The 16,260-nt window shown below is 51.5% G+C and overlaps 1 protein-coding gene across 1 annotated transcript in view; it reads right to left on the bottom strand.

Moving 5' to 3' along the window:
• Bin2 (bridging integrator 2) overlaps nucleotides 1-14,393 on the bottom strand; it is a 27,895-nt gene extending 13,502 nt beyond the window's left edge. The window contains exons 1-5 of the mRNA XM_021217267.2: nucleotides 14,313-14,393; nucleotides 7,022-7,102; nucleotides 1,050-1,104; nucleotides 700-794; nucleotides 178-273 (exon numbers count right to left, since the gene is read on the bottom strand). Of these exons, the coding sequence (XP_021072926.1) occupies nucleotides 178-273; nucleotides 700-794; nucleotides 1,050-1,104; nucleotides 7,022-7,102; nucleotides 14,313-14,393 (408 nt within the window). The remainder of the gene's footprint in view (nucleotides 1-177; nucleotides 274-699; nucleotides 795-1,049; nucleotides 1,105-7,021; nucleotides 7,103-14,312) is intronic.
• Nucleotides 14,394-16,260: the final 1,867 nt, after the last annotated feature.

Here is a 16,260-nt window from a genome sequence, read left to right on the forward strand (position 1 = left end):
TGTTTCCTAGCTAGCATGGACTGTCCACTGTGTTTCCTAGCTAGCATGGGCTGTCCACTGTGTTTCCTAGCTAGCGTGGACTGTCCACTGTGTTTCCTAGCTAGCGTGGGTTGTCCACTGTGTTTCTTAGCTACCACAGGCTGTCTCCACCTCGCCCCACTCTGCAGACTGAGTTACCTTAACCTCGCTGAACTGCGACACATAATTCTCCATGGTCCTCAAAGCCTGGTCAGCCAGTTTCTCTTCATAGTCTTCCCAAAGGAGGTCATTGTTCTGTGGGATCCAGGCAGAGGGTGGTGAGTGCCCTACTCCTCCACAGGGCTGCACCAGAGTAACCCCAACTCTCTCTGCAGAGAGCTCTTCTGAAGACCCTGCTTAAAGAAGAGAGATGGGCGCCACTCCGAGGAGTTGCATTCAGGGCTGTGCAGGGCCCTTGGCCCCAGAGCGTAGAGTACATAGGAGCCAGGGAACAGCTATCTACGTGAAGCTACTTTTCAAAACCAGCCCATCTTCAAGGAGACGTTTCTGTGACCTTACAGGGAGGGAGGCAGGTAGAGCCAGCTGCAATTGCTTTCTATCATTTAGAGACTGAGGCTCTGAAACAGGGAGTCAACTTGGCTCGGTTCCCTGTTTCTCAGGTCAGAAAAGCTCAACTGAGGGGAGATGGAAGCACATCTCATGGTTGTGTCTTGCCCTTACCCCCACGATGGCCTTCAGGTCCTCATGTCCATCCCAGTCGCTGCTGTAGACCTCCTGCAGGGTCTCTGATACTCTCTTTGAGCTTTCATGCATCACTGAAAAGACAGAACTCAGTCCTACCGTCAAGTGTCTCAAAATCCGGGGATGTGCTCATGCGAGTGACAGGCTAGAAGGATGGGTTCTCAGTAAGAGGAGCTGGGTGGGGCTGGGGAAAGAAGTCGCTATGAGGCCCATGGAGTTTCGGGGGTCAAGGGCAGCTGAACAGTGAGAACCCTGGACCTGGTGCACCTCAGCCTGCTCAGTCCCTGTACGTGAGTGTCTGTGTGTCCTTCTAGGCCAAATACACCCACCTTTGACTGCGCTAAGGAAGTTCTTCAGATCCTTGTACAACTTGTGACCTTCTGCCTGAAAGGGAAAAGCAGCTTTGGTAACTTACAAGATCTGTTTGGAAGGCGCTCCAGAGGTCGGCCTTGGAAAGAAGGCCAAAAGCAGAGCTCATGCACGCCTGGGATTTCCTCGGATGCTCCCAGGGACCAGAGCTGCCTTTCTCAGACAAGCTGCAGGCTGTCTCTTTGGGGTCAGTGTGTGAGTTGGGGTGTGGATGCCCCCGCTGCATGGTTGTATCTTCTGCCTCTGCTTAGTCTCTTCCAGGGCACGGGAGCCTGTACCCAAGTCCTGGAATGAGCTCCCTGTATGTGGCTGCCTGTGTGGTCCTTCCTGCCACCTGCCACCAGGCTCCTTTCTTCTCCAAGCCTCCACAGACTCTTTCTGCCTCCCTCGTGGTCTTCCTTCACTTGCATTGCTCTGACCCTGGCCCCTGGCTTCTACTCCAAGGCTCTGTAGCCTCTCCTGATCTTCTGCATTCAGCCCATCGGCCTTCTGCTGTCCATCCCCTCATATCTGTCTCATGTCTGACTTTCTTCCCACCTCCCCCGTCCTTCCCTCCCACCCTCCCATATCTGTCTCTTTCTTAAAAAGAAGGCAAGCCAGACAAAGATCTCTATATGTGTTGAGATGGCAGATGCCCTCACTGTACAGGCGTGGAACTCTACTCACACCGAATCAGGATCCCAACCTGAGGAATGAACTGCAATTCTGACACCTGTTTCTAGGCTCTGCTTCAATGCTGTTTGATGACAAAGTCTTTCCTCTCAGTCCAGGCTGCCTTGAACTTGCAGCGATGCTCCTGCCTCAGCCTCCTAAATGGTGGATATTCTCTTCCTTCTTCTTTTTTATTCTTGTTTAAAGATTCATTTTTAGTTTTTAGTTTTTTAGTTTTTAATAGTCTGCCTGCCTCTATCTGTGTGTGCAGACTTGAGTGCAGGTGCCCAGAGAGGCCAGAGGAGCTGGGTCTATCTAGTGCTGGAGTTGCAGGAGGTTGTGAGACAGCAGAGGGAGATGCTGGGGACTGAAACTGGGTCCTTTGTTAGAGTGGTACACACTCTAACTACTGAGCCGTCTCTCCAGCTCTATCCTGTTATTTAAGTCCCTCCAGGAAATGGAGACCAGTAACCTCCTGCCACAGACAGCGTTCCCAGAGCTATGTCAAATAGCTCTGTTAGAAGGCTCTTCAGTATCTGTACAGGAGATCTTTCCTTTCTGTTTTTTAAAGATTTATTTTATATATACGAGTCTCTTCAGACACTCCAGAAGAGGGCACTGGATCCCATTACAGATGGTTGTGATCCACCATGTAGGTGCGGGGAATTGAACGCAGGACCTCTGGAAGAACAGCCAGTGCTCTTAACCTCTGAGCCATCTCTCCAGTACTGTACAGGAGATCTTAAAAATGTTTCTTATGTGCATTAGTGTTCTGCTTGTCTGTAGGTATGTGTACTGCCATGCCCACAGAGGCCAGAAGGAAGTGATGGATCTGCTGGTGCTGGTGTTACAGAGGGTTGGGAGCTCATGTGAGGGTGCTGGGAACCACACCCAGCCCACTGCAAGGGCAGCCAGTGCTCTTCACTGCTGAGCGCCTCTCCAGTCCCATGTGTGTGAATGTGTGTGTGTGATGTGTATGTGAGTGTGGGCATGTCACACATGTGGAGCAGCTGGCCCTGCCTCACTGCTCAGGCAGCTTCCTGCCACTTCTCCTGAGCCTGCTTCCCGCTTCACCCTAGGAGTGCTGGATCATAGACTCTCTCTCTCTCTCTCTCTCTCTCTCTCTCTCTCTCTCTCTCTCTCTGTGTGTGTGTGTGTGTGTATGTAAAGACAGAGAGACAGACAGACAGACAGACAGACAGACACTAGGATTGTACTGCATCCAGATTGCTTTCTGAAACACTGGTTCTAGAATTGACCTCAGGGTGTCAAGCCTGCCTGGCCAGCCCCCAGTCAACCAACCACCTAGCCGGCCCAGGGCTCTAACTTTTCTTTTACACCAACTTGAGGACAAGCCCTCCGCTCCTGTCACCAAAGGTTTCTTCCTCAGTGTACTGGTTATAACCTGTTTTCCCCAACCCCACATTCTCTTCTCTTCTGCGTGGGTAAATTCCAGTTTCTATGATCAGGATGGAGAGGAAGTGGAGGGCCAGATGTTGATGTCTTGGAGCCTGACTTCAGGAGTGTAGTAGGGACTGAGGGATGCTGCCAGTCAGCTCATGGGTGGACAGACCAGCTTGGGAATGGAGTATTTGAAACCTAAAAGATGTTACGCAGTATGCCAGGAAAGTCTTGCTCATTACTAGAAAGCCTAGTGACCCTTAAATTAAAAGACAAGGTGAGGGGGGTGCAGGGGAGGGAGAGAATTCTATCTGCTGTGTTAGCCAGGAGGTCAGAGGACAACTGCAGACGTGGGCTCTCCCTGCCATGGGTTCTGGGGCTTGAATTTACGTCACTGAGCTTAGCATCCAGGGCCTTCATCTAGAGGCACCCTGCTAGAACCAGAGTTCAATTCCCAGCACACCCACTGTTAACTTCAGCCTCAGAAATCCAACATCTTCCCCTGGGTACCTGCACATGCCTGTGCGTCCTCACAGACAGACAGACACACACACACACACACACACATAGATAAAAACAAATCTTAAAAAAATGAATATTTAACACTTTCTTGAAAGTAAACAGTATGGACTTAACTTTTCACTTTGTCATGAGGACTTGGTTTCAAAATACTATGACCGATAAGAGCTGTCAGACTGAGCAGACAATGTGGCTCAGTGGTTAAGAGTGTGCGACGTTTAGAGGACCTGAGTTCGGTTCACAGAGCCCAGGGCTACAGCTCACAACCTCCTTCTGGTAAGTCCAGCTTCAGAATATCTGACAGCCCGTCCTCCCCAGGGCTCATGTGCAGGTGGCAGGTCTAGTTGGAGCCTGTGGTAAGCTGCCCAACAAGAGTGCGGGAGGCGGACCACTGAACCATGTGCAGCCTCATGTGCCCATCTTCCTTTACACCCTGTTCTTTCTTTTGAAGAAAGTGTGGGGGTGGACAGGGAGGTGGCGAGGGTGGGGGTGGCTTCAGGACGAGGGACAGTACTGGGCTCTGTTTCATTTCTCAGACCTGTCCATCTTCCCCTGAAATGTCTAGGCTAGGTCATCCCAGACCGTCTTCCCTGGCAGACAAGACGCTCACAGCCAGGCTCTCACGTCTGTCTGTCTGTCTGTCTGTCTGTCTGTCTGACTGTCTGGTTGTCAGGCACTTGGCTCTATTCTCAGCTAGCAGGTTAGTCTGCTTCTCTGGCTTCAGTTCCCCATCTCAAGTGCAGAGCCATTTCTATCTCCGGATCTGCTGATCTCATCACTCCTCCCGTCTGAACCTTTGCCAGTTGCTTGGCATTGCCAGAAAGAGCCTGAGCTAGTTCTTCCTGTCCCTAATGCCAACAGCCACTACCCTGGGTTAGTGAACCATTCTCTGTGAGGCTTGACCACAGCAGTCAGCTCTGCAGAGCTCGGTCCACAGATGGGGGCACAGAGGAGACTCGGCAGAACGGCAGGAGGGCACGGCAGTGCTACAGGGACAAGAATCAAGTGCTTTGTGAGGAAAACACCTCCTCCACCTTGTGAAGAGAGGCAGGCGAGGCACGGAGAGCAGGGGCCTCCTGGGCATGGAGCCCAGGCTTTGAGACTACAGCCGCGTTGACACCTATACTCCCGCATCTGGGAGGTGGAAGCAAGAGGATCAGACCTTCCTTCAAGGCTGCCCTCCGCTCAACAGTGAGCTCAAGGCCAGCATGGGCTTCACGAGATACTTCATGACTCTACAACAAAGCTATGGAGATTACTCAGGAACCCCAGCAAGTGTCAAATTGAGCTGGGTAGCTGTGAGTGACAGCTCCTGCAGAGTTCACTGGGAAGGGGGTGAGGAAGATCCAAATACATTACATACATGTGGGAACTTGTCAACGAATAGTTTTAAATGTTGAGAAATAAACAGCAGATTCTGTCTGCCAGCGATGGCTCAGGGATATTCATGTCACATGTAAAAGGGGACAAGATGCATGTCACATGTGAAAGGGGACAAGGAGCCATGATGTGGCACCTATGAATATTACTGCTACCAAACAAAAACCTCAGTCTCATCAAGTGGTGGCAGTGGTGGCACATGCCTTTGATCCCAGCACTTGGGAGGCAGAGGCAGGTAGATCTCTGGAGTTTGAGGCCAGCTTGGTCTACAGAGTGAGTTCCAGGACAGCCAGAGCTACACAGGGAAACCCTGTCTTGAAAAACAAACAAAACAAAAACAACTCCAACAAAACCCCAAAACAACAACAACAAAACAGGGAAAACTTAGGTGACTGTGGACAAGCTGTGCTCTCAACAAACAAGGTTCAGTGAGGGGGCTGGAGAGACGGCTCAGCAGTCAGGAGCAGAGCAACCCAGCCTGGGGTACCTAGGAAGTACTAGGGTCAAATAACCAAGCAAACTTTGTCATAATCCAACCCCAAGAAGAAACAACCCTAAAATAATCTTCGTAGAAGTTTCACAGTTAAACGGGTGTATTTAGGTGTCAAACAGTTATCACCACTGTAGGGTAAGAAACAAGAATGGATACAGCCTACTCTCAAGCCTTATTATTTTTGTTTTGTTTTGTTTTTGTATCTCAGGCTGGTCTTGAACTTGTGACTTTCCTGCTTCAGCCTCCCCAGTGCTGAGACTATAAGCATGAATGACCACACTTGTTTTTAATTTTTCCCGGATAGACTTTCTGATCTGTAGTCATGAGGAAATGTTTTACAGGGCAATAAATAAATCAAGGGGAAGGGGCTGCTAGATGGCTGCTCGTGCCTGGGGTAGGCCCAGAAATCCCTTGTTCCTGGCCTGAGACTCAGCAAGGCCAGGACTGCGCAGCAATGAGATAGGCCTCTGAGCAGATAGCTTATGTATTAGAAACAACCTCAGCAGTCTCCGTGCTGAGGTGACACTGACTGAGCCACCTTACCGGGCCGCCAGGGTTACAGTACACAGAAAGAGAAGAGCCGGCCCTGGGGGACTGAACGGGCACAGCCACAGGAACGGGCACAGCCACAGAACGGGCACAGCCACAGGAACGGGCACAGCCACAGGAACGGGCACAGCCACAGGAACGGGCACAGCCACAGGAACAGGCACAGCCACAGAACGGGCACAGCTACAGGAACGGGCACAGCCACAGGAACGGGCACAGCCATGGAACGGGCACAGCCACAGAACGGGCACAGCCACAGAACGGGCACAGCCACAGGAACGGGCACAGCCACAGGAACGGGCACAGCCACAGGAACGGGCACAGCCACAGGAACGGCACAGCCACAGGAACGGCACAGCCACAGGAACGGGCACAGCCACAGAACGGGCACAGCCACAGAACGGGCACAGCCACAGAACGGGCACAGCCACAGAACGGGCACAGCCACAGGAACGGGCACAGCCACAGAACGGGCACGGCCACAGGAACGGGCACGGCCACAGAACAGGTACGGCCACAGGAACGGGCACAGCCACAGAACGGGCACGGCCACAGGAACGGGCACAGCCACGGAACGGGCACAGCCAGAGGAACGGGCACAACCACGGAACGGGCACAGCCACGGAACGGGCACAGTCACAGGAACGGGCACAGCCACGGAACGGGCACAGCCACGGAACGGGCACAGCCACAGAACGGGCACAGCCACGGAACGGGCACAGCCACAGGAAGGGTCAGGAAGTTCCTTTGCTTCTTCTCAGAAAAAAGGGCAAGCAGCAGGCTGATGACATGCCTGCCTTCTCTAGAACCTTCTGGTACCCACCCCCTCCACACCTCTCCCCTCCCCAGCATCCTCCACCTCTCCCCCAACCTCAGCCTCCCCATACACCCCCCTCCGCCCCTAGTCCCTCCACACACCTCCCCCACCCTCCAGGTCACCTGCTGTTGGTAGAAGTTGCTGGCACTTTGTTCAAATCGCTCATCTTTGGTTTCTACAGTTTTCCCCAATTTCTGCAGAACCTGGGAAAAAAGATAGAAAGTTTGTTATACTCAAGTCTCAGATCTGGTGGTCTTGGGTGGGCTCCTGCCAGCTCACCAGAGTCAGGAAGGTAACAGATTGCTAACAAAAAGGATGTTTTGGGATTCTTTTCAAACTGGGGTACCTGGGGATCTGCTCATTCTCATTCAGTCCACCCCCCACCCCCAATCTCATTACTTGAAGAATGTGCTTCCTGTGTTTGGTTTGGTGCAGGGTTGAACTCAGAGCCCGGTACAACCTAAATGCAACTCTCCCACTCAACTCCATCTCCAGCCTTAAAGCGACTTTTGTTTGTTTTTTAAAGTAGGGTTTCTCTGTGTAGCCCTGTCTGTCCTGGAACTCACTGTAGACCAGAATGGCCTCAAACTCAGAAATCCGCCTGCCTCTGCCTCCCAAGTGCTGGGGTTAAAGGTTGGGCCACCACCAAGTTCTTAAAGTGAATTTTAAAGGGGACTAGAGGAGGGCATTGCATGGAGACATGGCTACTGAGAAGACATGCACGGCCTTCTAAGGTAAAGCATGAGCCAGGACGCTCTGCTTAAGTGATGGGCCGCTCTGTGGACGAGGTGAACAGGGCTCTTCTCATGGAAGCCTTGTGGAAAACCTTAGGAAACCCTGATAGGATGATGTTCACCAAGCCCAGCTGGAAGTGAACGGTACCCGTGTCCAGTTTCCATCAGCTAAGAAACCAGGGAGCTCACCACCACCCCTGTCTCAGTGCCAGGGCAAAGCACAGGAAAGGCCGTGTTTGCTCTCAGAGGGGCCACTCAGCTGTGAGAAAGGAAGACTGGGCTGAGGGGCCGCTGAGATGCTCTGGGATGGGCGGGGAGTGGTTAAAGCACAAGTTGATCTGAGGTGGATCCTTAGAACCCACGTGGTGGAAGGAGAGAGCTGACTCCTGAAAGTTGACCTCTGACCTCCACACTTGTGACGTGGCAGTATGTGTGTGTACACACACCCACACATATACATCCTGCACATGAGTAATGTGGCGTGTGCACAGCTTGGAAGGAGGCAAGGTCAATCCCCTAGGCCCAAGGCAGGATAGTAAATGCTGTTTTCAATTTCTTTCTTATTTATTTATTATATCTAAGTACACTGTAGCTGTCTTCAGATGCACCAGAAGAGGGCGTCAGATCTCATTACGGATGGTTGTGAGCCACCATGTGGTTGCTGGGATTTGAACTCAAGACTTAAGAGCAGTCAGTACTCTTAACTACTGAGCCATCTCTCCAGCCCTGCTTTCAATTTCTGAGTCCACTGTGTCCCCTCTGGAGACCACCCCATTCTCTCTGGCTCCATTGCCACAGCCCCAGGCTGAGTGGTTTCTTCTCTCGATGCCGTAGGTCTTGACCATGCTGCTTCGATGTCTCTAACAGTTCTTCATTCATCTGCCTGCCCCCTTTTATTCGACCCCCGTCCCACGTGTCCACCAGGTAAGAGTTTCCATTGGGTACCAGTTGAATCCCCGCTGTACACTCTGGTAAGGGGGCTCTTTCTTAAGACTCTTTCTTAAGCTGCAGGTCCCACGTTCCTCCTCTATAGCTCATTTTTAGTGAATAAGCGCCACTACTAGTTGCTACAGACCCAATTCCCTTTCTGGAATTCCCTAGTAACTTCTCTACTTTATCTGCTATGCAAGCGAAGGATGAATGTAAACAAATGAGCGCTGCCTCAAACCCCTGCTACTTCATCCTGGCTATGAGGTTCACTCACTCACTCACTCACTCACTCACTCACTCACTCACTCACTCACTCACAACTGCTCTCCCATTACCATCTCACTCTCTTGTGTCCATGACTCTGTCTCCTCCTTGGATACTTTATTAAAGCTCAGACTCCAGCAAAGGCCACTTAGTTTAACAGGAAGGCCGTGGTGCATGGGCCGCACCTGGATGAGGGGTATAAAGGGTGTGGAGAGGAGGAGGCCTGACCAGCAACCAGGTGAGCAAAGCAGGTGTGTGCAGCCTCGGGGCAGCCTTCTGGGCGGGTGTGGCGTGGCTCCTTCAGGGCGTGTCGTGGGGGTGTGGACTCTCATTATGAAGGAATCCGAATCACGTGGCAGTGTGCCGAGGCCTGTGCAGGGGACCACTTTGTGTGAACACAAGTGTCTGCAGCCTCACGGGGAGAGGAGTGGGTCAATGCCTGTCACACCACAAGCTCTCTCTGTGATTAAGATCAAGGTTTCTGTGACCACACATCAACACATACCTTGGCCTTTTTGCTGGCTAGCTATGAGGTGTTTCTGCCCAGGACTGTCCATCCATCCATCCGTCCATCCATCCATACGTCCGTCCGTCCGTCCGTCCGTCCATCCATCCATCCGTCCATCCATCCGTCCGTCCGTCCGTCCGTCCATCCATCCATCCGTCCATCCATCCGTCCGTCCGTCCGTCCGTCCATCCATCCATCCGTCCATCCGTCCATCCGTCCATCCATCCATCCGTCCGTCCGTCCATCCATCCATCCGTCCGTCCGTCCGTCCGTCCGTCCGTCCATCCGTCCATCCATCCATCCATCCGTCCATCCATCCGTCCATCCATCCACTTCTGTCTTAAAGCTATTGAGGAATCAGAGACTCTGTACATAAGTTGATTTCTCTAGCTGCCTGCTAACTGTCTTGTTCTTTTTGTTTTGAGACAGGTTCTCACTACTTGGCTCTGTGTAGACCAGGCTGGCCTTGAACTTGTGGAGATCCACCTGCCTTTGCCTCTCCAGTGCTAAGACTAAAGGCCACCACGCCCAGCTGCACACAAGTTTGGCTGGGTCTGCCTTTGCTTCCTTGTCTATAAATCACAGGTGCTGCTTCTCCCTTTGGCCAGGTCTGTCTTTGTTGGTCTCTAACGTCACCTCCTCCTCCCTAGATGTGCAGTCCCCATCCTCCCTGGCTCCACCCTTCCCCCCACCCCCACAACAAACAAGGTTCTTCCCCAGAAAGTTGCAAAACCACCTTGTTCGTGGTGGGCAGCTCTTACTTCCTTTTCTCGACTCCTCCCTTCCTTTGCCCACTTATGTTTCTTAGGAGGGGGTGGGGTGGGGGAAGGGTGGGGTGAGAGGAGAGAAAACTCAATTTAGAGTCAATACCGAGGGCACCTACCGTCTAAAGGCTCAAGGCTACGGGGCTTCCTGGGGTCTGTAGGCTGTGCTGACAATCTTCCCACTATCACCTTTCACACACACACACACACACACACACACACACACACACCCCCCAGCACCTGATATTCCCAGGTGATCCAAGTATTAACCAGGACCGACCCTGCTTAGCTTACCAGATCGGATGAGATCCGGCAAGGTCAGGGTGGTGTAGCAAGGGGCCCACCATCGACTCTTCTAGACGGAAAGGTAAAAAAGATAACTTGGAAATATCTATCATCTCCCAGCTCCCCAAATCACTTGTTGCCATAGCAACCGGTGACTGTGTTTCACACCGGAGGTGTTTGTTTTTAGACCCTGGAAGGAACAAGATGTGTATATGTGCAACAGATGTCTGCTGAAAGGATAAATTTGTATGTTTAAGACAGGCTTAACTTTGTAGCCCAGGCTAGCCTCAGACTTGCAATGACCCTCCAGTTTCAGCCAGTTGAGAGCTGTGACTACAGGTGTTAAGCCACGACACCTGGCTAAATTCTCCTTTTTGATCAATTCTCAATGACCGCTCACAACACAGTCCCCACAATCCTGCCTGAGAATTCTGCCCTAATCACCCTGGTGTGGCAGCTGACTAGGTAGAATTCGGACACTTGGGAGAGCAAAAGCCAGTGAATGTAACACCGCATGCACAGGTTCCAAGGTTAACCAGCTCATTCTTTTAGCTTTCCTATAGAGTGGGAGGGATACACCTTCAAATAAAAAACCTCACAGCTTATTTACTCGATGGCAACAGTCCCTCTCGGTGACCTCCCTACCCCCTACTGCATTTAGTTGATGATGACAGACAATTGAGGTAATGCGAGCAGGAAACAGACACTAAAAGATAACTAACAAACATGTAGTTTATTGCACCTTTGTCTCAGTGTAATGACTCAGTGACTATGAAGGAACTCTGCAGACAGCAACCAGGGCTCTCTGTGAGCAAAGTTTGCAGACACACACTACCTGGAGGCTCTCCCTAACTGGGAGTTCTCCCAGGCACCTCTCTCACCCGCTTGCTCCAGCTGCCCTTCTCACTGTTCAGCCTAAAGTGATTGGCAGGCTCAGGCCATGCCCACGATAACCTTCCTCAGCTGGAAGGAACTACGGACCACACACAGTTCCCATTTCAAAGTCAGCCGGAGCTAGAAAACCTTCCACCCAATCTTTCTGTCCTGCGTTTCCACAGATGTGCATATCTTAGGCAAACAGTGGATTCTGAGCTTCCGGCAGACAAGAGCTTATTCATTTCTTAGTTCCCTCTGGGACTAGCTCAGCCCCCTGAACAAAAGAATCTATTGCAAATATTTGATAAATTAAACTCTTGGGGATGTAAGCTGAATGAATGTTAACAGAGAGAAGAACAACATAGGAGTGATTTAAAAAAGAAAAAAAAAAGGCCGCCTTTGCTGGGGAGAACTGAGCAGTCTGCCAGAGAGAAATCACAGATAGGAAAGCAGTTGATCCAACGTGAGGATATATGATCCTGTAAAACGACGGCTCAGGCCGCATTCGGTGGGAACTGGAAAACAGAACCAGAAGGTCATTCCTTTTGTGCTTAACGGTCAGCAGACCTTCTGTGCGGGTATAACGTGATTCTGCTACAATCACCCCCTGCAGAGAGATTCTGCAGGACGGGTCCGCACAGAGGGTGGAGTGGCTCATCTGGAACAGGTCTGGGGAGAACCTGAATGTGGGCACTTGCCCCTCACCTGCTCAGAGACTCCTCATTGGAACACTCTGTCTTGCTCTCAGTAACTTCCCAAGACTCAAGGACTCCAGCTCTTCTACCCAGGCCAGTTTTCCTTTAAGTCCGTGGCTGCCTGGGCCAGCCCCAAACTCCCCAAACCCCAGTCTCACATGAAGCCTATTTGCTTTCTGCATTAACCTCTGAGTTCCTTGGGCCGACTTGAGTTCACACCTCTCTCCCAGGATGGAGAGGGGGTCCAGGACGGGAAGAACATTGTCCTGCGACCTGTGTGACTATTCCTGTTCTGCAGACACTTGACTCTGAGGCTCATTTTATAGATGAGAGACCTGAAGGCAAGAACAGGACATTGTTTATGGCAAGTTGTGGAGTCCAGGCTTAAAGGGGACAAAGAGGTTAGATGACTGACTCCAAAGGCCTCACGCTGACAACAGGCCAGAGGAAGGAAGGCAAAAGCAACTGATACGCCCCAGCTTTCATTTAAAATGTTTTCTCTTCTGTGGTACCCAGGACTGCCTGCGCTAGGGGCATGCTCCAACACGGAGCCATATCTGCCAGCCCTTGACACACCAAATTTCTGGTTCCTATTTTTTGTCTTTTGTCTTGTGTTTCTTTAGCCACAGTGTCGCTTTCTCTAGGGGAGTTCCCTGTCCTGTCCCCCTATTTATAGCTAGCCCTTCCTATAAGCACTGACTTCAGATCTATCAGATATCTTGTTAGACTCCAGAGAGGCTAAATTCAGTTACGAAAAGTAACAAAGGCTGGGCACACAACTTTTCTTTTCCTCTTGTCTTTCACACGACCTTAAAAGACAGAAGAATGCAGAGCCCCTCCCTTCCACTGTGGTCCTTTAACACCAAGGACTACATACATCTATACCCCATCAGTAATGTTAACCCCATGTGGGGGGAGCTGGGTGCCCTTAATCTGCTCCGATGGCCACTGCACCACCTTTACAAGGAAATTCAAATCTTTCCATTGTTAAGCATGCTATGTACTTTACTGCTTCAAGATCATGAACCCTCTCCTTTTAGTTCATGTCTCTTCTACTACAGTGTGGGTAGATGGTGGCTAGGCAAAGGAATACTCTGGACAGGTAACATTAAAGTGTGTAGGGGAAGGGCTGCGACGGAGCTCAGTTGGCAGAGTGCCTGCTGTGCTCACCAGAAGTTGTTAGGTGCAACCTTCAGCATTTAAGAGATGTCATGGTACACGCTTGCAACCCATAAGATAGAGACAGGGAGACCAGAAGTTCAAGGTCAAAGTGAGTTTTGGGGGGGGGGGTACAAGAAACTGTCTCAAAAACACGTGAAGGGTGGTCATACCTATGAACCTAGCTAGAGGATCTCACTTTGAATTCAAGACCAGCCCAGTCAACACGGTAAGATCCTGTCTCAAAAAACAAACAAAACAAAACCAAGCAAATAAAATAAACAGCGTGAAGAGTGTCCCCACAATCCATTTCTGTTTTTTTTTCCCTCTAATTATTTTTTGAGACAGGGTCTCTCTATGTAGTCTAGGCTGTCCTGGAAATCACTGCGCAAACCAGGCAGATCTTGAGCTCACAGAGATCCACCTGCCTCTGCCTCCTGAGTGCTGGGATTAAAGGCGTGTGCCCATCATCTGAATGGGCAAATTATGGGCCTCAATTTAATAGGTGGCAGTCTAAGGAAGGACACCCAGAGGCTGTGGATCACCATCAAGGCAAAAGGAAAGATGTAAGAAACTGGGGCTGGCTACTGGACACAGGAGCCCCCCCCTCCCCCCCCCCCCCCCTCCCCTAACCTCGGAAACACGCAGGAGCCCCAAAGATGGCAGGAGCCCAGCCCCCCCCCCCCCCCCGCTCTCCCCGAGATAAAGAGTATCTCGTAGCTCAGGCTGTTCTTAAACTCAGTGTATAGCCTAGGATGCCTTGCGTTTTCTTTCCACCCGCCTCCGATTACACCAGTTTAAACAACTCAGTGTGGAGAACTGTGCAGTGTCCTGGTCCTCGGTGAATCCCCAAATCAAATTTAGTGGGGCGACTCACTGTCACCACAGCCACCGTCCCTTACTTTGGGGACAAGTATCTTCCAACTCATTCATCACCTGAGACATCAGCCACCCTTGCCTTAGCGCTAGGATAAAATCTGTGATAAAGTTGACCACCACTATTCGTTCCTTCCTGTCGCCTTTTCTGGGTCAGGCTGAGGGTTGCAGAAGGCTCCTGTGACACAGCTGTCTCCTCAGCTGCTCCCTTCTCTCCCACGTCGGCTAGTGTTCATGGACACCCACTCCCCTCCCGTTCTGGGGCAGCAGGACCCTTTCTCCTCAGCCCAGGCCCGGGCCCCTGGTGAGGCCAGGCTGCCTACCTTCTCCTGGGCCCTGCTGAACTTCTTCTGCATCTGCTTGGCGAAGAGGCCAGCCGCTCCGCCCGCCTTGCCCTCTGCCATTCTGCCGGCTGCGGGGGCGCAGCCTGGTCCTGTGGTTTCTAGAGGCCCCTGAGAGGAAGTGCGTCCTCCCAGCATGCCTTGCGTGAGGCTCAGAGGGCGGGCCTTCACACCCTGCCTGCCGCCTTGCCGGGGCGTGGTCGGCCTGGACCACCCAATGCCACCTCTCGAGGACCATTGGAAACCCATCACTACCCAGCTTCCCGAGAGGACCACTGCAGCCCACCACTGGCCATCTCCTCAGGGGGACCTTGGGACACCATCACTGCCCAATACTCCGGGTGAACGGGGCCCCCATCACTGTCCAACACCCCAGGTGAACCATCGGGATCCCATTACTGTCCATGTCCCCGGGAGGACGACTAGGACCCCATCATGGTCCAGATCCCCAGGAGGACCACTGGAACCCCATCATTGTTCAGCTCCCCGGGAGGACTACTGGGACCCCCTCGCTGCCCAGCTCGCTGGATCACCAGGCTAGGGTCCACAGAGCTGGGAGGGCAGCTAGGCTGGTTCTGAGAAGTTGGCGAACGGGTTGTTCAGGGCGGATTTTGGTGCGCACATACTCTTAAAACCAGCTTGGAAATGGTGCCCCTGCTGTAGAGAAAGATTGCCCTCCCCTCTCCCCGCCTTGAACTGGCTCTTTGAATGTGGACCGTGACTCATTGGTTCCATACCCGAACAGTACTAGAAAATGAGGAGACACAAAAGACTGAGTTTGGGCTGGAGAGATGGCTCAGCCATTAAGAGCACTGGTTGTTCTTCCAGGGGTCCTAAGTTCAATTCCCAGCAACCACATGATGGCTCACAGCCATCTGTAATGGGATCTGATGCCCTCTTCTGGTGTGTCTAAAGACAGCTACAGTGTACTCTATATAAATAAAATAAAGTAAACTAAAAACCAAAAGGCCCAGTTCCATCCAGTGAGGACATTTAATGGACCAGAGACCAACTACCAGCTGCAGGGTGTTGATGCTGAGTGACCACGTCTCAGCCTGGATTGCAGCTTAGCTAGCTATAAGCCTAGGAATTGTGGGGACAGAGTGCAGAAGGTGGGCACCAGATCTGGATTGGAAGGGGAGAAAGACTGGAGAGACAGGTTCCTCAGGAAACAGGGTGCAAATCATAATGTGCTAAGGAGGAGAGGCGGGGAGAGGCCTGAGCTAGAGAGAGGAGAACAAGACTTTCTAGGCAAAGCATGGAGCACTCTATGGACCCAGTGTGAGTTTAGTCAAAGATTATGCAGACGGGTGTGGGGCTACAGAGATTACAACTCTGGTTTCTCTAGGAAACCGGTCTTCCAATGAACTTACACCTGACCACTGACAAGGGATAGCCAGAAAATAGGGATACTAGGTTTGGGGAAACATTTATTCCAGAATCTTAGTGAGCTGGTAAAATTCCCTCAAGGAAAGAAAGAGGCCGTAATAGGCTTCCAGTGGGAGAAGGCAGAAAGCAGCTGGAGGTCCGCCACAAAACTGCCTGCTTTTGATTTCTGTTTCTCTCATCGAAACAGACGCTGCACTAAAGGTCAGTGGTGCCCCAGGCCTACACCAGGAAGCCATGCAGGAAAGACGACTCTAATCTCCAGGCGCTTACTTTGGAGGTAGATTGGCAACCCTATGATCTGTAAGGTACACAATTCATTTTTAGAGATGGGGCTCTATGGAAAGATGGCTCAATGGTTAAGAGCACTGACTGCTCTCTCATAGGTCCTGAGTTCAATTCTCAGCGCCCACTTGGTGGCTCACAACCATCTGTAATGGGATCTGATGTCCTCTTCTGGTGTGTCTGAAGACAGCGACCATGTACTCACATACATAAAATAAATAAAATCTTTGGGAAAAAAAAAGAGAGAGATGGATACAAG

This window comes from Mus pahari, chromosome 17 (genome assembly GCF_900095145.1).
Source record: "Mus pahari chromosome 17, PAHARI_EIJ_v1.1, whole genome shotgun sequence".
Classification (NCBI taxonomy): Eukaryota; Metazoa; Chordata; class Mammalia; order Rodentia; family Muridae; genus Mus; species Mus pahari.